Source organism: Podarcis tiliguerta, assembly GCF_965153285.1.
Source record: "Podarcis tiliguerta genome assembly, chromosome: 13".
Taxonomy (NCBI): domain Eukaryota; kingdom Metazoa; phylum Chordata; class Lepidosauria; order Squamata; family Lacertidae; genus Podarcis; species Podarcis tiliguerta.
Window position 1 is genome coordinate 22,945,390 of NC_139546.1, and position 20,266 is coordinate 22,965,655.

The 20,266-nt window shown below is 47.8% G+C and overlaps 1 protein-coding gene and 1 long non-coding RNA gene across 14 annotated transcripts in view; one reads left to right on the plus strand and one right to left on the minus strand.

Annotated features, from left to right (window-relative positions):
- The window catches only part of MLLT6 (MLLT6, PHD finger containing), an 86,299-nt gene extending 75,169 nt beyond the window's left edge, over window positions 1–11,130 (plus strand). For 4 of the 13 annotated variants that reach the window (XM_083408526.1, XM_083408529.1, XM_083408521.1 and 1 more), the window contains exons 12-20: window positions 1,291–1,408; window positions 2,493–2,559; window positions 3,121–3,260; window positions 4,005–4,193; window positions 5,057–5,145; window positions 5,595–5,950; window positions 7,366–7,474; window positions 7,941–8,297; window positions 8,862–11,130. In XM_083408526.1, coding sequence (XP_083264652.1) covers window positions 1,291–1,408; window positions 2,493–2,559; window positions 3,121–3,260; window positions 4,005–4,193; window positions 5,057–5,145; window positions 5,595–5,950; window positions 7,366–7,474; window positions 7,941–8,297; window positions 8,862–8,906 — 1,470 coding nt within the window. In that variant the 3' untranslated portion in view covers window positions 8,907–11,130. The remainder of the gene's footprint in view (window positions 1–1,290; window positions 1,409–2,492; window positions 2,560–3,120; window positions 3,261–4,004; window positions 4,194–5,056; window positions 5,146–5,594; window positions 5,951–7,365; window positions 7,475–7,940; window positions 8,298–8,861) is intronic. The other 9 variants (XM_083408533.1, XM_083408523.1, XM_083408532.1 and 6 more) reach the window with 3 other exon arrangements.
- On the minus strand, window positions 10,635–20,227 carry LOC310662021. The gene is made up of 4 exons (XR_014504196.1): window positions 20,027–20,227; window positions 18,110–18,153; window positions 11,993–13,344; window positions 10,635–10,772 (listed from the first exon to the last, which is right to left on the minus strand). It is a non-coding gene; the product is annotated as an uncharacterized lncRNA (long non-coding RNA).
- Window positions 20,228–20,266: the final 39 nt, after the last annotated feature.

A 20,266-nucleotide genomic window follows, 5' to 3' on the forward strand; every position in this document is an offset into this window, starting at 1 on the left:
TAAGTTCCCAGTGCTTTGCGCCATCCACTCTGGCATGCGGCACCTTATAAAGGACAACTGTGCTGGCTGGGGCTGATAGGACTTGTGGTCAAAACAACACTGGAGAGCAACAGGCTGGTTAAGATTGATGTGTGTAAAAGGGTAAAGAAGTTAAAAGGCATCAAACAACAGAAACAGCCTAGGGCTTGAGAGACCTCTGTGGAGCCTGATTTGTAAAATGTGAAGCAAACAAGCATGGCTGCTTCTCAGGGTCTGGGTAACTCCCAAGTCCTCACTGTTCAGGCACACTGCTCCTGCTGCTTGCTGATTTTGCTGCTTTATAGTGGGCCAACTTGGAATATGCAATACAGAAAACCTGGTGAATAGCAGTATTCAGTGGCTGGGTGCACTTTACCATGCTAGCCTTCGTGAGAAATGTCAAGGGTGCCGTTCTTCTTGGTCTGCAGCCCTCACGGTAAATGTAGGCGCTCATTTTGATTTGCAACTTGTACATTCATTAACTGGACTCTGAAACCACTGCCGTTTCCCAAGTAAAAGCAAAACAAATGCTATTATTCTTTAATGGTGGTGAACTGAAGCAGCAATCCAGAAAGCCCTCTCATAATTCCATCCTGATGATTCAGCCTCCAAAGCCGAAGCTCTCCCCATTGTTCTCAAGGTAAAGGGACCCCTGACCGTTAGGTCCAGTCGCAGATGACTCTGGGGTTGCGGCGCTCATCTCTCTTTATTGGCCGAGGGAGCTGGTGTACAGCTTCCGGGCATGTGGTGAACCAGAGCAGCACATGGAAATGCCGGTTACCTTCCCACTGGAGCACTACCTATTTATCTACTTGCACTTTGATGTGCTTTGGAACTGCTAGGTGGGCAGGAGCTGGGACCAAACAACGGGAGCTCACCCCGTCACGGGGATTCAAACCGCCGACCTTCTGATCGGCAAGCCCTAGGCTCAGTGGTTTAGACCACAGCACCACCCACATCCTATTATTCTAGTCTCTGGCTAATTTACATGCCTCCAGGTACCCCACCACCAGCACCAATTTCACCTGCGTTTCCTGCAGAAATAAAAGGGTTTCATTTTAATGAAGTGTCCCTTCAGCCACATGAGACTGAAATGCTTTGAAGCTTCTTTTTAAGACAGAGGCCCAGGTGTCATCTGTCTGCTGCCTGTCTGTTCCTCTCATCCATTCAGTACCAGGCTAAGCTCTGATCAGAAGTTTGGAAAAGACGACTCTTAAAATGAAATGGCTGTTTTTCTTTTCCCTTCTTCCTTTGTTGTCCGCACCTCTGCAGGTGTTCTCCCTGGCAGGATCTACGTTCAGTCTCCCTTCCTCACATATTTTTGGAAGCCCCCTCACTTCTGGGCTGTCGGCCAATCCTCTCTTGAACCAATCTGAAAGCAACCGGACAGGTACACAAACCGGAAAGTTTGAAATGATCTCATTATAGAATGACCTTCTGAAAGTCAAGGCTACTCTTGTCTACAAGGTCATCTCCTTCTCTTCTTCCCCCTGCTGCTTAGCTCCAAAGTCTTTAGAGCTGATAAGGTTTCCGCACACGAGGGGAAATGTGATGGGTAAGCTAGGAAAAAAGTTTCACATTTACTCCTTACAAAAATGAAAATGAAAACATGCCATTTACAAAGATCAAGCTGTTTGGTGTATAAATACAGCAGGCAAGCTTCAGAAATATAACCTGGAACCCTTGGGAAAATACGTGCGCATGCGCAGTGAAAGAGAGAGACCATGTTATGGAGACACAGTGACTGCACTAGCCTGCCATCTGGTGGCATATGGGGGTAACACCATTCCTTGAGACAGGAAGTGGTTATGTTGTTACGGCTGCACTGAGCGTTTTCAGTTTTTAACTGGAAGGTTTAAGAGGCTTTGTTTTGAATCCACAGAAGGTGTAAGACCGTGTAGTGTAGAATGTTAACTGTGTAACTATTGAGTGTAGGACAGTTGTGGGTATGCAGAAATAAATGGGAGCTGAGTTTTGAGAAACTCCAAATTGAGGAGAACTTAGACTTATAAGATCTGTGATTATAATAAATAATATCAGGGTTGAATTCACTTGGGCAAAATTATGTTAATGTGGCAAATCACCCAGGGATTTTGCAGGCCTAGACACAACGGTAGACCTGCTTCTATAAACTGTGGTCTTCCCTTTTAAAACTGGGAGCCCTTTTTTAACAAGCAGAACAGAGGCATAGGGAGAGCTAAACTTCAATCCCTACTTGAAGCTTACTTCCCTAGAATATGCCCGCCCAGATGCCCTCCCTCTTTGATACTGGATGTGGAGTGTCCTTGGAGAAAAGGGCAAAGGTTTTTAGGCTTTTAAGCAGCAGGTTTTAGTACAGAATCTGGGTTTGAACAAACAGTAGTGCTGCATCATGTCTGGTCAGGTCTTCTGCCGTATCAAGCGTTTGGGGGTAGTGTTGGGGAGGTTGTCTGTAAATAAATTTTTTAAGCCACTCTATATATTTCCACTTCCAGAAGCAGATTTGGAAGACTGTAATTTTGTCTGCCGCGGGTCATCACCACAAGAAAGTCTTTCTTCCATGTAAGTTTATTTGCCTGAAATGCTGCATTGGGTTGTCGGGGCGGGGGGAGAGAAGGAAAAAATGCACTGCTTAACTAGCAAGGATAAAATAATAATAATAATAATAATAATAATAATAATAATAATAATAATAATATCATCATCATCCAGAGATAGGGTTGCACCACACAACAGACTAATAGGGAAGACAAAACCAATGGGGGCATGACAGGGTAACTAACACGTTTCCTTTCTCAAATCCTCATTGCATGTGGAGAGAGTAGCTTTTCTAAGAAGATACCCTTGAATAGGCAGTGCCTGGTGAAATTTCAGGTGCAAAGAAATGGCAGGGCAGGGGGTGTTGACAAGGTGTCTCTCTGTGGCTGGTGATGCCAAATAAGCAAAAACATATGGAATCTTCATAATACATGCAGAATTGAACTTCTTTACATCTCGCAGTCTTCCAGCTGATGTGGAGTTCTGAAGATGAGACAAATGGACTTAATAGCTTGTTTTAGGAGGTGTGTTGACTGTCCTTCCCGTTCTGACAACACTTTCCCCACCACTCTGTTCCCTCTTCAGGTCCCCCATCAGCAGCCTCCCTACTCTCTTTGACCAGACAGTATCAACGAGCAGCGGGCAGCTGGAAAACGTCCCCCAGGCTACACCAAACATTGAGCAGCTCCTGGAGAAACAGGGCAATGGAGAAGCCGGTGTTAACAGTGAGTCGCAGGAGACCTTGTGGAACTGTTTGCCTTTGCTCAGGGGCTAAAGATGGGGGCAAACCTCACTCATGTATACTTCTCCCATCAGGCTATCTCCATGCTGCAGAAAACTTCCCCTGCTAAGGCTTGCTTGGGGGTGGGGAGGTGGCATTCTGATGCCCTATGTCAACAAGCAAAGCAGATGCGCCGAGAAGAGGTTCCTTTATTTAAAAAATAGAATGAACGAACCACTTGTCCCAAACTGTTGGCTCATGCGAATGTTGGAAGATCGGACCTCACACCTCGCAGACCTTTTGACCTCATTCCTGACCATCATGGAGTGTAGGGCCCCAAGTTGCAGGTGTGCTGTGATGGTTTAGAGCGGTGAGTTCAAACCATGGAGACCTGTGTCCCCCAAGCCAAGAATGTTTTATGACCTTGGGCCACTTACTTATTTCTCGCGGTTGTTGCAAAGGGGAAAAGGGGCGGTCCAATGTGTGCTACCCAGCACTTCTTCAAAGAAAGGTGGGCTGAAAATATAATAGGCGAATGAATGAGGGCTCCTTTCTGTGCAAATCAGAGGGCAGAGAATTATGGGCAGCCTGTTGGCTTCATTGATTGTGCTCCTTATTTTACTGCCTCTTCACTTTCGTGTATGCTCTAACTGTGTCACTGTTGTTCCCTCCCCACCCCTCTCCACTCCCGGCCCTTCTTCGTTGTCTCTCCTCCCCCCGGCCCCCTTCCCACCCACGTTTTCTGCAGTTGTAGAAATGCTCAAGGCCCTTCATTCGCTGCAGAAAGAGAACCAGCGCCTCCAGGAGCAGATCATGACTTTGGCGGCTAAGAAGGAGCGCCTGCAGCTTCTCAACGTCCAGCTCTCTGTCCCCTTCCCGGTGGTCACCACCAGCAACGGCCCTGCAGGCCAGGCCCAGTACATCCTGGCCTCCAATGGTATGGAGATGAACTCTCCCCTAAGCCCTGCCTGCCTGTTTCTTAATTCCTGACAAGGACATTTTCCAGTCATGGCATCCCATTTATGGGATACCGTGCTTTTATGTCCCTCAACTTCCTTTTCCTTAATCTTAACTAAGAGGGTTTTCAGCTCCTCCTCAACAAAACAAAACTTTATGGTTTCACCTTGGCCTTTTTTGGTTCCTCAGCCACTTTGCAGACAAGGAGTGTCAGAAATCAGCATATATGGTGGTTTCTGCACATGCTGTAGAGGGAAGTGAGGGGCAGATGAGGCTCATCAACCTGGGAAGGTAACCCATCTAGGAGAAGGAAAACTCTGATCCTAAACCACCTCTGCCTTGCAAGTTATCTTTGAGAGAAGAAAAGGCTAAGGAGTAAACCCTACACAAATCCGCAGTGAAGTCCCTAAGATGGTTGGATGGTGCCTTGTGTGCCTCCTTCTGGCAACTCCTGCAGCCAAGCTGGTGCCAAACGTATTGCTCTGCTGTCCTTTGGACCACATCAGTGAGGCCAAGACGAGAGTCTTGTCTGGGCAACCCAGGACCTCCATACACACTGCCCAGGCTTGTACCTGGAGAGGTCACTTTGGTGCAGCTAATGCAGCACCTTGACTTCATCCCCAGAGGCGCACTCCATTGTATCTTGAGACAGTCAGATGCCAACAACATATATATCTCAAAAGAAAGAGGCACAGACCCAAGACATTCAGGGTGATCCAGAAGCTCTTAGCCGTCACCTTGGATAGGGTAGGCTAAGCTGGGCTAAGTCGGAGATACAAGGTGCTCTGCAGCTGTGGAGATGTTCTCTGGAGAGGCTTCCTGATTTTCTCTTTTTCCCTCTAGCATGCAACAGTGACTCGTTGAGTATCAGCAAGAGCCCTCCTTGCAAGAACAGCTTTGGCATCGAAAACTCGCTCTCTACTTCCTCCGAGGTACGGAGCATCTCTTTCCGTTCTCCCCACTGTTGCTTATTGGAACTTTAACCCCCCCCCCATCTGGAAGCAGCTCCTCCATGGCAGATTTGGAGTGCCATGGAGCGTGGCCTAGTGGCAGGCAGACCAGCCAGTGGGGAATATCTCCTGCAGCACCAGCTGCCATGAAATCAGTGGGAGCTGTGTATGAGTGTGGCAGCACCCTTGTGTGGCTTCCATTCATTTCAGCAGGGGCTGGCACAGGAGACCTCCCACAAGGGTTACACACACACACACACACACACACACACACTCATTAGCTTGGGCATCAAAATGCCATCCCTGTTGTCAGCAGTTTGGACCTGGCAGATGCCTTTCCCTTTGGTGGGATGTGCTGGATTCAGTCACAGGCAGCCCCTGGGTAGGATCCCTTGCGCACCAGAATGATTCTCCCTCCTTTCTTCTCACAGGATCCTCACTCCGGCTGCCCCAGCAGAAGCAGCTCCTCCCTCTCCTTCCACAGCACGCCTCCCCCACTGCCCTTGCTGCAGCAGAGCCCTGCCTCCCTCCCGATGACGACTGGGGTGCAACAGCCGCCACCAGTGAACGGCTTGGCCAGGGCAATGGGGACTGTCCACGGGGGAGGCGCCCCTGCCAATCATAGCCTGGTGGATGGTCTACTTGGGAGCCTGGCGGGAGGGCAGCAGGTACCCATCAACGGCATCCTGGGAGGTCTGAATGGAGCAGTGGCCACCCAGGCCCAGAATCCCCTCTTGGTGCAAAGCAGTGGGCCCCCAAACCTGCAGCTCTCCAGCAGCCAAAGCAGGTAAGGCTCAGGAAGGAGGGGAGAAGAGGGAGGGAGGAACAGATGGAGGTGGGTTTGCAGTGCCTAAAGGGGCTCTACTTGGCCAGAGTTCTGCCACACATTCCAGAAAAGCATTTTATTGGTGAAAGCTTCAGGGGAGGTGGCTGTCCCCACCTACTCTGCCGGGCTCCCGGGCGTTTGGCTTTCACCCACACCTGCTGTTCCTGGTTGGCCTCCCAGATTTAATTACATGTGGTGTGTTTTGCAAGGTTTGTGCATACCCCTGAGCTATATCATCCAGGCAAGGCACAAAACGATGAAAAGGCATCAGTGATGGAAGCAGGAGATGCAGAGATGTGCACTCACCTTAAAGCAGGAGTGGGGAACATCAGGCCTGGGGCCAAATGCAGCCCTCCAAGCCTCTCTATCTGGACCTTAGAACTCTCCTCAAGCTATGCCCCTCACTTATCCTGCTTCACACCTAGAGTACTTCTGCCTGGCTGGGATGTCTCCTTGAACTCTGGTCTGGATGGAGGATAGAGGGGGGGAGGTGTATGAACTTGCCTACTGTACAAACATAAAGCATAAGTCCATTGCCCTGCCCACTTTTGACCCTGACCCTGCCTACTATTTCCATGTGGCCCTTGGAAGGTTGCCCGACAGGGAATGTGTGAAAAGCATTCTCCACCCCTGCCTTGAAGTGTAGTCCAACCTGCAGTTTGGAAAGATCCAAACTAGGGTTACGTGCACCTTGCAGTTCTGTGACTGCAGGAATTATACCTGGGTGCAAGTAAAAGGGAAGAGAGTTTCTAACCTTTAAGGCATATAAGGGACCAAAAGTGGGGGAGACACAATAAGGGAAGCATGACAGCAGGTGAGCAAGACTCATGCCTTCTCTGGACTGCCAGTTTGCATCAACAAGGCCTGGTCTCTTGCCATAAGGTGGTGGGGAAATGAGTGCTCTCATGGATCAGACCAAAGGCCTAGCTAGTCCTGCATCCTGTTCTTACAGTGACCAACCAAGTGCCTCTGTGGGAAGCGCCCGAGGGCAGTGCAGTGAGGTTGTATAAGAGCCATGTCGCACGTTCCCTCCCGTACATGAGGCCAGGTGAGAGGGAGCATGCCTGGCATGCCTCCTAACGCAGCCAATTTTCAGTGCCATTGGAAGGTGGCAGAGTGGGAGGCAGGCAAATCTGACCCAGGGGACACAGTGAACCATTAAGTTCTTCTCAAGCCCTCTTTAACCCAAACAGCACTCCTCTTGCCTCAGCTCTTGTTTGTTTTGGGGAGGTTCCTTGGGGTGAAATTAGAACCAGAGGTGTCAGTTGGCTTTTCTGTCTTGAGCGCCAATGTTTTGGGGCGTGGCCCCACTGTTTCTGGAGATAGCTCTCTAACCCCACCCCCCTCGACGCTTTGTCCCTCTTACCTTTCTCCAGCATGGCCAGCACAAGCCACCTGACTGAGCAGCAGCAGCAGCTCCTCAGCCAGCACGAGCTCCAGCTCCAGCAGCTGCAGCAGCTCCTGACTTCACAGCCACTCAACCCAGTAAGTACCTCTGCTCTGGTTGGCAACTCCTGCCCACAGTTGTGGCAGGCAAGGGGGCTAAGCAGCTGGTGAGGTGCCTTGGCTTCTTACACTTGGGAGGCTGGGGTGGAAGTTCCAGGAAAGGATGAAAAAAGCCTGGATCATCTGGGGAGGACAAAGATTGGCGTGTGGAGGAATTATGAGAGAGGTTCATAACATTATGAGCGGTGTAGAGACAGTAGGCAGAGCAGTGGCTCTTGAACTGCGGGGTGGAGATCCCGGGGGGGGGGGCACCTCAAGAAAGATGAAATCCCATAGCGTAGGATCCTGATTCAGGCAGAGCCTTCCTTCCTGCTCCAGCCCATGACTGGGGTGGCAGACCTAAGTTATGGGAGCACTCCTTCCCCTAGTTCTTCTCTCCTGTTGGCGTGGAGGGAGAGCTGCCAAGATCCTTCTACAGCTGACCTTTGCAATTTTGTCTTCCCAGGAGCAGCAGGCTTTGGTATTCCAGATGATTCAACAGATTCAGCAGAAGAGGGAGCTGCAGCGGCTCCAGATGGCCAGCTCCTCCCAGCTGTCCATGACTGGCCTCGGGCCGGCTACCTCCACATCCCTCCTCCACTCCAATGCCCCTGCAGCTTCAGTTGCCAACAGCAACCTCCTGGCCTCCATTTCCCCTCAGCAGCTTAATCCAGCCAGTTCCTTGATGGCTTCCCCATCACTCAGCACCAGTGGGAACAGCCTGATGTCAGCTGCAGCAGGGGTAACTATCCCACCTGTCCTCACCGCACAAACCAACCCTTTTCTCAACCTGCAAGGTGACAACAGCAGCCAGAAAGGAATGGTGGGTATCAGGCCATCGCCTGCCAACAGCTTAGCTGCTGTGAGGTCACGGAATGTTCACAAGTTTTCTCCCAGCTAGGGGGGAAAGGGTTAGCTGCAGAACGAAGGCTGCTTTGAAGAGAGCAGTAGATAATTATGACTAAGTGGGGAGGAAATCTACATAATCTAGGGACAGGTTGGATTCTTTCAGAAGGAAATGAGAGGTGATAAGGGGTCTGGGTGAAGGGGAGATGAAGGCTGGAAGTGCTAGTGGGAGAGTCTGTCTGAGACAAGGATGCCAGCAGCAGGGAGCTAAGCAGGGAAAGTGGCTGAAGGAAGGAGGGTTAGAGTAGGCAATGATCTAAGACACAGAGACCTCAGGGAGCACTAGATGAAGAAGAAAGGAGTAAAGAAATGTGAAGGTTTCATAGGAAATTGAAGTGGGCAGGTGAATGGCCTTCAGGCTTGCAGGGCTATTATTGTGGTGGATGCTGCAATTTCCTATATTTTTCTTTTTCTTTTATTGCTCTTTGACACGCAACTGGTTTAGACTGTCCTGTGCTTCTTCCTTTATCTTCATGTTTAGGGCATGAACGAAAAAGGAGGTGCCCCAGTTCAGGACAAAGGTTAACTTGGGCGATACCAGGCTGCTCTCTGCTATAGGAAAGCAATCTGTGCCTGAGCCACGGATCCCGAGACGTAGAGCAACCACATGCAAGACTTCAGAGGGAGTCTTCCGGCCATGGGCAGAGCAGTGCCAAGCAAAGGTGCGCCAGGAGTCTACGTTCCTCGGTTCTGAGCCCGTCGTACTGAACCCTTCCAAAGGAGGCAGGTTGAGCAAACAACACCCAGCTCCCTTGTCAGCTGTGTCTGCGATGCTGCACTTATTTCACAAGAAGTTGCACTCCCAAGGGGAAACGGTGAAGCAGTCTGCTGGTCAGATACCTGAAGACACTCCCCTCGAGGGTAGGATCAGCTAATCGGACTGTGGCCACCTGGTCCTGGAAGGAATGCTATCTTTGCAGAGCAGGGCATTTTCCAAACCAGGGATAAGGAATCCAGCAAGGCGCAAGGCAGCGGAAAGGTCCAGCTGCGACAACAGGGTGGAGCTTTTGAGGTCTCTGATGCACAAGAGGGTGAGATTCGGAGGGCGTTACTTGGAAACCCCACGCAGGAATCCTGTAGTGAGAGAGCCTGGAGGTCTTCAGAAGTGCACACGGATGAGCCTTTCTTAGTGTTTCTGCTGGGAGAAAAAGCCACTCGATTCTCCCAAATCTCCCACAGCCAGGGGTCTTTAACACTGACCTGAGGGAAACAACCCCTCGCTTTCATGCTTATGACCCTTCTCTTCCATACCTTCAGGAGGCTTTGTTCGGTGCCCTGCAGTTAACAAGGCCATTGCAAACAATCACTGCTCACCATCAAGGTGCTTTCCAGCCCCTCCAGAAAAGGACCTTTTCCTACTCCGTCAGACCAGCCACCCAAAAGCCAACAGCAAAGAGGCAGGGTGGAGACTTCATCTAAGGGCAGGAGCTGCTCCTTCCACCTCCAAAGCAGCTCCGTTCTGGTGAAGGAATATCTTCCAGCCCAGTCAAAAGCTCTAAGCTAAATCAGGTCCTAGCTGACAAGAGCATTGGTCTTCCCACCAGTGTGAGCCCTCTCCCATCTCCAGGGAGTCAACTCCATTCTCCTTTAAGCATTTTTAAAGGATGTTGCGATGAGGGGAAACGGGGATCCAAGTCAGATATCCTGAGGAATCCCACCCAGACTTGCCTCCATGTCATTGCGGGCACATCCCAGCCACCTCTTCCAATTTGCACTATTTTCAAATGGTGCTGGGCATGTGATGATGACCACAGGAATGGCCACTGCTGTTCAAATTCATCTCCCCCCTCCCCTGTGTGCTTTTTGCTTTTGTTTCTTCCTTTTCTTTCCCCCCTTTTTGAAAAATACCTGCCGCACAGATGAGTTGGATGCTTGAAGTAAAGGGGGGGCGGGGAGAGAAATCACAGCATCTTTTCAAGATTTCATCCCTTGGTTTGTTTTGTTTCACGTAAACAGATGTACCTGGCTCCACATTTTGTGTGTGTGTGAATGTGCTGTAGGGGTTTGGCGTGTGGGTTTTTTTTTTTAATTTGTTCAACAGAAAACTACTGGAAACTGACAAGAGCAGCAGCTTTTCCACATGGAAACCAGGCAGCTTCTCATCATGGCAGCTTTGGCACTAATTAAGGAGCAGCTAGAAAATGGAATGACGCTTGACATTTCCCCCACCCTTTCAGCAGAGCGTTCACAGACAGAAATACCCATCAACATTATGCACTTACTGCTTGGACAGCAGACTCCTCTTTGAAAGGCATCCAGGCCAGCACTTCTGCCACATTCCAGTTCAGTTTTGTCCTTCACTGTCATTCTAGTGTGGATCTTCTTGGCTCTTGTCCAACTGCCCAACTGTGGCCTTGGATCGCTGGTGAAATTTTGTTTTGTTTTAAATTGTCTGTTTTTTAAGAAAGCAATTGCACAGATCAACTGTTTGATTCAGAGTTGGAAGTTGGGGAAGGACCACATCCAGCCCCTTGCCGCCCCCATTCCTGTAAACAACTGGTTGGTGTTGTCCTCAGTCTCCTGTTGGGAATCCGTGGTGCCACCAGGCAGCTGGATTGGGGAAACAGATGCTCAGCCAGCACCTGCAGAGTTCCTCATCCAGCCACGCCAGTGGACTTTTGCCCTTCTCACTGGTTTGCGGCGGTATATTTTTCCCAGCCATACTAACTTTCCTCTTCCTGGAACTGCAGGTTTGACTTTTTAGGTTTCCTGCCAATAAATGCTGGATTTGCACAATTGTTACCCACATACCCACGGGAGGCAGGAGGGAAGTACCCTGAGGTGGTTTCCTGAAGTGGCCACGTGGAAAGTCCCCTAAAAGAAGGCAAGTTGAAGAAGCACACAGGTGAAAATAGGCAGATATGAAGGGGCAAGTTCACAATTGGGAATGGTTTGGAGAAGAAAGGGGACTCTGTAAGCAGAGGAGGGAAGGACCAGGGCATTGGCTGGGCAGGAAGGCAGCACAAGGCTTTGTGCATAACGGTCGAGAGAGACCTGTACCTCTCTAGTGAAGGCACAGCTACATAACAGTACAAGAAAAAATCATGGTTCCCAACCCCTGGTTCCACTCCTAACAGTGCAAAAACAACTAGGCAGAAACATGAGCTTTTTTCTCTTTCTTTTTAGTGCTTTTCTCCCAGTTTGGCTCTGAGGCCAGAAGAAGCCCGACTGCAGAGAAAATCGGTGGTGTGTGTGTGTGTGTGTGTGTGTGTAGCATAACTTATGAATGGATGAGTTGGCAGGCATGAGAAGGCTTAAGCAGCCCTCTCCTGCTTGTCCACCCTACCCTGAATATGCCTCCCCCGCTTGGGAAATGTGTGCCAGGAGACTGGCTGGAGACTGACCCATTTCATGGATAGGTAGATTTGAGGTTCACACATCATCACACGCGTGTGCAGTGGGGGAGAGAATCCCACATTCACCCCATTACACTTTCAAGGGTTGTGTTCTGAAATCCCACCCCCCACTATCTCCTTGCTGCCCACTAGCGGTTTTGTGGGGATATATTTGTCCTCAAAATCCAGTCCCAGCCCTGTCTGGTCTCCTTGACTTAAGGAATGCTATGTGCCCAGTTCAAACCACCAGGCATGCTTTGTGGCTTCAAAGACTCACCTGGAAGGGGGGATTTTATCAAGTCTTAGGTGGGCTGCCATTCATCTGGTCATCTGGAATAACGCCCTAAAAAAACATTAATCTATGCTCTGGATTACATCTGAAAGGAGCTAGTGAGTGGAAAGATGGTTTGGGCAGCTGGCATTCAGTTTGGGATGCTGCGGTTCAAGTAGTAGTGAGCTTGTCCTGACAGGCAAAATATTTATCTAAAGAGGTGTCAATGCAGGAAATTTTGTGGGGAAGGAGGACATGCACTTAAGTATGCCAGTTCTGTCCATTAGGCCACCACAAATCATGCAGCCTGCCTCCCGAGTCCCAAAGAAAAGAACTGGCAATAGCACGTTCAGGTCAAACGTTAATGCCAGAATGATGCACACAACCCTGTGTAAAAATGTAGCAGCTTGTTTACGGGTGCTACTTGTCCTAGGATGCTCCTATGAGTTCAAAGGAGCACATACCCAACCTAAGAGATGGTGAAGGGTGTACTTAGGGTGTATATTCCACACATCTATCATCTGGCAAATAGTTGTGGCAGTCTCTTTTAAAATTTAGGGCATAATTCTTTAAGTCACTAAGCAGATGATAGATGAACTTAAATATGGAGGGGAGAGAAGAGCTCACCTGAAACAGAGGGAAATGCAAGGTGAATTATTCAATCAGAGTTTAATTTGTTGTTCAATGGGTCTGCCAAAAGAATTAGAACAGGAGGGTGGAGGAGTTGGGCAGCCTCCTTTGTGGGGGGGAAACACCATGTTGACTCGTCATTTTAAAGTCCATCTGCTCTCAGCCCTGGTTGTGAAAAAATACTATCCAGTTTTCTCATCTTGCATGACCTATTGAAGTTGCAGGTTCATGCTGGCCAGACTCTTTTTATCTAAGGAAATCACCCATCTTGGAAGTGTGGTTAGACCTGGAAATCTGACTGGGAAAAAGCTTACTGGCTTCACCAAACGTTTGGATCGGAATAGATCTCAAGCTAAAATTTAGACAGTAGAGAGAGAATGTGTAGGTGCAAGAGGCTTGTGGGGTATGGGAGGAAGCACTTATTTCTGGAATCATCCAAATGCGCCTGCTCTCTTTTAAAAATGGCAGCTATCACCTCCATCCTGTCTGTTTCAGCCACAATGTTTCCTCCTACAAAACTTACCAGTTTGGGACATGACTTTCTATCAAGAGTTATGAAGGCATTCTGACAGTGGTTGGAAAACACAGCCATCGTGGTAGTCACTGATAGCCTCATCTTCCATAAGTTTCCCTAGTTTTCCTTTAAAGTCATCCAAGTTGGTGGCTCTCAGTCCATCTCATCACAGATCTCCAACATTTCATGTAGTTTGGCAGTTTGTTACGTTTGGCTATGAAATTCATCCATTTTTTTAAGAATCAAAAATGCTTCAGCCTTTCCTCAGAGGGAAGGTGCTCCTGCAGCCGATCAGTCGTCTGGATTGTCCTTACTGCACCTTTTCCAGCCAAAGCACCTGTCCAACAAACTTGGGAGTTCAGGAACAGTGTCCCAGGAATGAAACTGACTTGAAATCCTAACTATTGGGGTTTTTAAAGCAGAGGCTGGGTGGCTATCTGTTATGTATGATTTAATTGAAATTCCTGCTTTGCAAGGAGTTGGATTAGATGACCCTCAGGGTCCCTTCCAACTCTACAATTCCGTGACTCCATGATTCTAACACAGGCATTAAGGTCAACGTGAAAAATTTGTATGTAAGGCAGACTAGTTGTGGTGCTTTGAAAAAGCACTGGGGCAAGAGCACTGGAGTCTCTTCCTTGGCAGGAAGAGGACAAAAATAAAAATTGGAGGAGGAAAAGGAGTAATCTCCACATTTGGTTGCACTGGGGTATATTTCTTTATACCCATCTTTTGATGCTAATGTCTCATTTAGTACCTTGCCTGTGCCTAACACCCCTCCCCTCCTTGGTAGTTGTTATTTTTAATTAAAGAAGAAAAGATGTATATATATATTTTGGCAATTAAGGTAATGTAGCTAAGATATATTTTTTTCATGCTGCTTCACTGTTCTTTATTATAATAAATAATAATAATTAATATCAAAGACTTTAAGAAACTAAAACAATTGGGGCTGTCCCCCTTCAAATTTAACTAAGCATAGAGTGATATCATGGGTGGGAAATTTTCTCCTTCCCCTCTCCCCATACTGGGTGTCCTTCAAATGTTCTTGGAACACAACTCCCATCATTTCCTGACTGTTGGCCACGTTGCTGGGGAAGATGGGAGTTGGAGAAAAACAACATCTGGAGGGGACACAGGGCAGCCACCCCCCATTTTAATGCAAGCACTGATCAAGGCGTTGGGTTTTGCCAACCAGGCCAGAATGGCCCGTGTGAGAAAACGTCAGCAGAATGTGCGCTTAGAGAAGAAAGGGAATACTGTAATGGGAACAAGAGCATTTCCGGAGTCCCTCAGTAGAGGGCAGTGTGCTAAAGCAGGAGTGGGATATCTGTGGGCCTCCAGGTGTTGCGACTCGGGCTCTCGGAGCTTGGCAACATCTGGGGAGCCACAGGTTGCCTTTTCTTGCGTTGAGCCGTGGAAAGCAGAAGTGACGTTTTTAAATAAATAATGACCAAAAGTTATTCCAGTGCATTTTGAGCTGGCAAGGCTTTTCATGAGGGAACTATAAATTTACTTTATATTTTTTTAAAGGTCCTCCATATAAGCAGTCCTTTTTAAAATAACCCATTTGTATTTCTTTTCTGCAAGATACAATCTTCCGGGTGGAAAGGCACATTTACAACTTTAAAACTATGTACACCTCTGTGAAGTTTAAAATTAAAGGCTGTACCCATTGCTAACCAAAGAAGGAAGAAAAACATCATTAAGAAATAAAGAGATGTTATAGTTTTGGGGTATCGGTCATCCTTGTTTCTGTTCTGTATAGTTGTGATGTGCTTCTTACTATGTAGACATTGAGTCCACTTCCAGGAGTCCGCCTTTTCTCCCCAGCTATGGAATACTCTCCCAGGAGACATAGGAAGCAAAAATAGCTGTGTTGTTGGTCCATAAACTGCCAAAATCCGCAGTTGGTAAATGCTTTTATAAGGCCCATACTAAAATGTTACAAAATAGTAACACGTTCTCCAGAATGCTTCATCAGGCAAGATGTTACCCGAAGCAGGAGGTTCTTCTGAGCTTCCTACTAAGTTATCTTTCAGGGCCAGGCAAAACCCTTTTAACAATTGGGAGTTCCTATTTAAATTGCTTCTGTGCTGCTTCTATAATGCTGTTGTCTGTTTATTCATTCCGATGGTGCTGTACTTTTATTGATTGTATTCTGTTGTATTTATGTGGTGTCACACTGCCCTGATAGAAGGAGGTGGGGGAGGTCTTCTGGGAGGGCAGGATATAAATTCTTCTACAAATAAATAATTTCCAGCCTTGCCAACTGGAAATGGTAGATGACTTTTGGATCACTTTTTAAAATAAAAGATTCTTTTTTCAATACACCTTTAAGGGTTGTCCCTTCTGCCTTCTGTGGTCTGGTAAAATACAATATAGGTGTTTGCTTGCTGCAGAAAGAGAGAGAGAGAGAGAGAGAGAGAGAGAAAGAAAGAAAGAAAGAAAGAAAGAAAGAAAGAAAGAAAGAAAGAAAGAAAGAAAGAATTGTTGTCATCCATCTGTCTTGGGAAACAATGGGGGAGTTTGTGGGTGAGGTTGTGGCAACTGCTGTGGCTGTAGAGACCACTGCAGGAGGGACATGTTTTGTTGCAGCTTGGGCAGATGAAGGCAGGGGGTTGGACTAGATGATCCTCATGGTCCCTTCCAACTCTACAATTCTATGATTGTAAGACTGGTCTGTCCACCCTCTGGCAGCCCTCTGGGCAGGGAGGGAGATGGAAAGGCTCTGCTTTGCCCACTGCTGGCTTCAACCCCACCCACCAACAGCACATAGCCTGCAACAGATTATGCACCCAATGCCCTGGCATGTGGTGGTTCTCTTCAGGAGAGGCTGCCCCCCCCCCATGGTGAAGGTGATTACTGGCATGTAATCAGAAATGCATGGAAGATGCCTGTCTGATGAAATGGGGAATTCCATGCACACTGGAATTGCAGCAGGTCGCCCAATCTCCCCAGATGTGCTTACTGCATTTCTTCAGACAGGCATCTTCCATGCATCGTTGCATTTGCAACAGAGACTCTAGAGTGGGGGAATCGGGAGATCCCACTCCTGTAACAATTTGATCATTCCCTCCAGAAATTAGGATGTGGGAAAACAACTAAAAACGTGTCCCTGCTTTTTAACACACACACACACACACACACACACACACACAGCCTGACCCTGTCATATGATGGCCTCTTCTGCTCATGCTTCACCACCACTTACATTGTTGTCATATTCATACACTTCACAAACATGTAAAAATGCTCCAAGAGGCTTCCATGTAGCACCTGGTGTGTGTGAAGGGGTCCCTCAGAGGAGCATGATTTGAATCAGATGGCGATTGGGAGAAATTTGCTACACATGAATTGTGTGGAAAGTAAGAGTGCAGATGGCTCCTTTTTCTGTCACTCTCCTTCACTGCTTACTCTCAGTCAGCCAAATAAAATGTAAGAGAAAACACGCCCTCTGGATTTGTAAGGGAGGCTGAGAGCACTGCCTCATCTCATTCAAGCAGCAGTAATGACTTTGGACCTTGAACCCAGGCTAAACGTAGAGTCTAAAAGGGCAGCAGAAAACTTACGTAATATAGGTAAAATAAAGGTAAATGACATACGCAATATAATACATCATATAACAATCCAGTAAGAAAAGAACACAAGACGACACGGGCTTCCTGTCTGAACATCCACTTTCTGTGGGGTTGTGTGGCTTTTCCTCCTCATGCTGGCTCCATCTCAGTTCCCTTGCTTGGGTTCTGTTGCTCAGCTGTGAAGAGTGTGAGATCAGATATTTCTAGGCTGTGTACACTCACCCGTTTACTCTGCATCCAATGCGTTCCCACTGTAAGTTTGGGAAGCAGTATATATACATATCACGTTCACCACAATCCATATCTGTATCCTGTCTTTTCTCGTGAAACCAGTTTCAATCTGAATTGAAGTAAAAAAAACCAACCTAGCTGTGTTTCAGGCCAATAATGTGTATATAGCCCTAATCTCCATTAGAGAGAATGTAACTATTCAATGTGGAATGCTATGGAGAATATCACAAAAGCAGTATATGACCAAGCTGTTTGTTGGGCAGACAGCTAGAGATTTTGCTGCCTGAGGCGGAACAGCAAATCCCCTGCAAGTCAAGGCTGGTCAAGTTATTTGGGCACCTGCAGCAAAAAATCCCAGAAGTGCCTTTCCCTGGGAATAATGTTTGATATGTCTGCACAGGATTTGAGCTGGTTTACCTAAACAGGTGCAATGGTATTCCAAGGCAATGGGGATTGAAAAGGTCAATCTAAATCAGAGCACATGCATGTTCTAGGCATAGTTTGGCTGGATATGATGACAAAGGAGAGCTTTCTAAATTGCAAAGAACTATGAGCCTAAAAAAAAAAGAATTCTGAATTTTAATTAGCACATTTTCCCATAAGTTTTTATTTCTGCCTTTGGGTTTTGGTAACTTCAGACTACGCCAGAACTGATGCTGACAGCCACACTTCAAAAATATGCTTTACTGCGGCTGAGATTGCAGTGTGTCTGATGCAGTTACAGAAGTTACAAAATCATAAATATGCAGATGCCAAAGAGGCACAAAGAACAGGTGGCAGATTTGCAAATTAGTTGAGGGCAAATCCCCTCTCTGCAAAACATCAGGGATGGATGTTAAACTGAATTTGAAATGTTGGCCAACATTTGAATTTGGAACATTCCTATTAATATTTAGCTGTGGGGGAAAGCAGCATAGTAAAACAAGCAGGTGTGTGTACTTTTTCTATTACGGTATATATAAAAGAAATCTGTACTGAGTTTGAGGGGCAGGCCAGATGCGTTAGGTTTTTTTTTAATGGTGTTTTAACAAAGAGACACTTCTCACTTGGGGAAAGCTCGAGTTTAAACGTAAAACATTTACTTTTTCCTATGAGAAAATTCACAGGGGTTGGAATGGGATTAACAGCAACAGGAAAATCTCAAATGCTCAAGTGTTGCTTACTTACCCTTTGCTTCCACTTTTGGTAACTCTCCTCCTTTCATTCCTGTCCTGTAAAAGGCAGAATAAAATATATTTGTATCACAACTGTATTTGAACAAATCCAGGTCACACAATTAAAGTTGATTGGAGCTCCGCACAACAAACTTGCTACTGTCAAAAAACAGACTTTTTTGCAGTAAGATGGGGAAATGCACTCACTGCAAAGTGTGGAAACTGCAGCAAGGAGCTCTGAAGGAAGACTGATTACCAATGCTGCCTCCCCGCCCCATTCTCATTTTGATAAACTTGTATTTATCCCGAAGAAGGACCCTTACATTTTGTAAAAAATGTAAAACCATCCAGAAGCCTTTTTCAGCCAGGTTGAGGAACTTCAGGCCCAGAGAACAAATGCGGACCTCCAGGTGTCTCTTTGTGGCCCTCGGCTCTCTCTCCCCACTAGCCTTGTCCCAAACCTCCCTAGAGTGCTTTTGCCTGGCTGGGATGTACTCTCAAACTGCCACAGCTTCTTATTCTCACTGGGAGAGAGGCACCCATGGAGGTATTCCTTGGATTCTGCTGCCTGTGGCACAGTGGTGTAGCTAGGGCTTTTGTAAAGGGGGTTGTAAAGGGGGTTTGCTTTCCCCCTAATTTCTGGTATCCAGTTCTTGCAAAATCCAGCAAGTCCTAAGAAACTTGCTTCTGGTAAACCTGAACCTTCTCCCTCGAGGCTCCTCAGTTTTGCTCCTGCTTCCACCCACTAAACAGCATGTGGCCCCACAAGGCAGAGAAGTGCTCCCTGCCTGTTTTTAAACCATGAGGCCCCGCATCAAGCCAGCAGCTCCATTTGTTCTGCAAAGGGCTTTGCTGCCTATAAATGCTAAATATGTAGAAATTACCGTATTTTTCGCTCTATAGGACGCACCCGACCATAGGACGCAGCTTGCTCTCTGCTCAGTGCCCCTTCAGCGAAGCGGCAGGAGAAACGGAGCCCCTTCCATTTCTCCTCCCGTTTCGCTGAAGGGGCGCTGCGCAGCTCTCCCTCTCTGCTGAAGCCAGGAGAGTCTTGCTCTCCCGGCTTCAGCAAAAGGAACCCGAAGCCTCCGGAGCACAGTGGGACCTCCCGCTGTGCTCTGGAGGCTTCAGGCGGCTATCACTGAAGCCTGGAGAGCAAGAGGGGTCGGTGCACACTGACCCCTCTCGCTCTCCAGGCTTCAGCGTAAGCAATGCGAAGCCTCCGGAGCGTGGCAGGAGCGCTCCTTCTGCGCTTCGGTGGCTTCGTGTTGCTATCGCTGAAGCCAAGGAGCCTGCATTCGCTCCATAGGACGCACACACATTTCCCCTTCATTTTTGGAAGGGAAAAAGTGCGTCCTATAGTGCGAAAAATACAGTAAACTCTAGTTCCCATTTGCGGAAGACAGCCCTGGGTCGTTTGACCCTTTAATTAGTTCTCTTACCCCTCGTATAAAAGCTATGCAAGACAACTCTTTTTTAAAGTTTAAATGACATGTAACGTTTACTTTGTGTGCTTGCACTTGCAGATTATACAATATACAATATAAAATGCAGGTGAGCAGGACTTAAGTTAATAGGACTCCAGACTAACTCTGAGGCAACAGACACAGACGGCCTTGCCTCTGTGATACAGGGGGTTCAGGGCTGCATGATGTCAGTGTGCTAACATCAGGGTGCACACCACAGAACATGCTGACGTGTGTGTGGTCACCTTGTGGGTGCAGAAATTTGGGGGGCAGCCCTCTCATTTGGAACTGGGGGTGTGTGCTTGGCATCCTCCCCATTCTTGGCGACCGTGCCTGCACAACACAACGTAACTGCTGGCTGCCATAACTGAACCAACTGCCATAACTGCTACAGAGCGTATGATGTCACAGAGTTCCACAGCTCTTGCAATTCACCCTTTTTACGAATGCATTTGGATGCCAACATCCCACGAAATATGGCCATCCGTTGCTTCTTATTTTTATTTTTTAGCAACCGGCGCTCCTCCCTACAAGGAAGGAGACTGAGCAAATACAATGGTCGACGAGCTCGGCGGCGGTTTGGGTCTTTCTGTCTCTCTCTCCAAAGCGCAGCCCCAGGGCAAAAGGTCACCCGCCTCTCCCTCCCTCCCTGGGCTTCCAGCTCCCGCAAGAGCCAGCTAGGAACCTTTCGTCGCCGGTTCAGG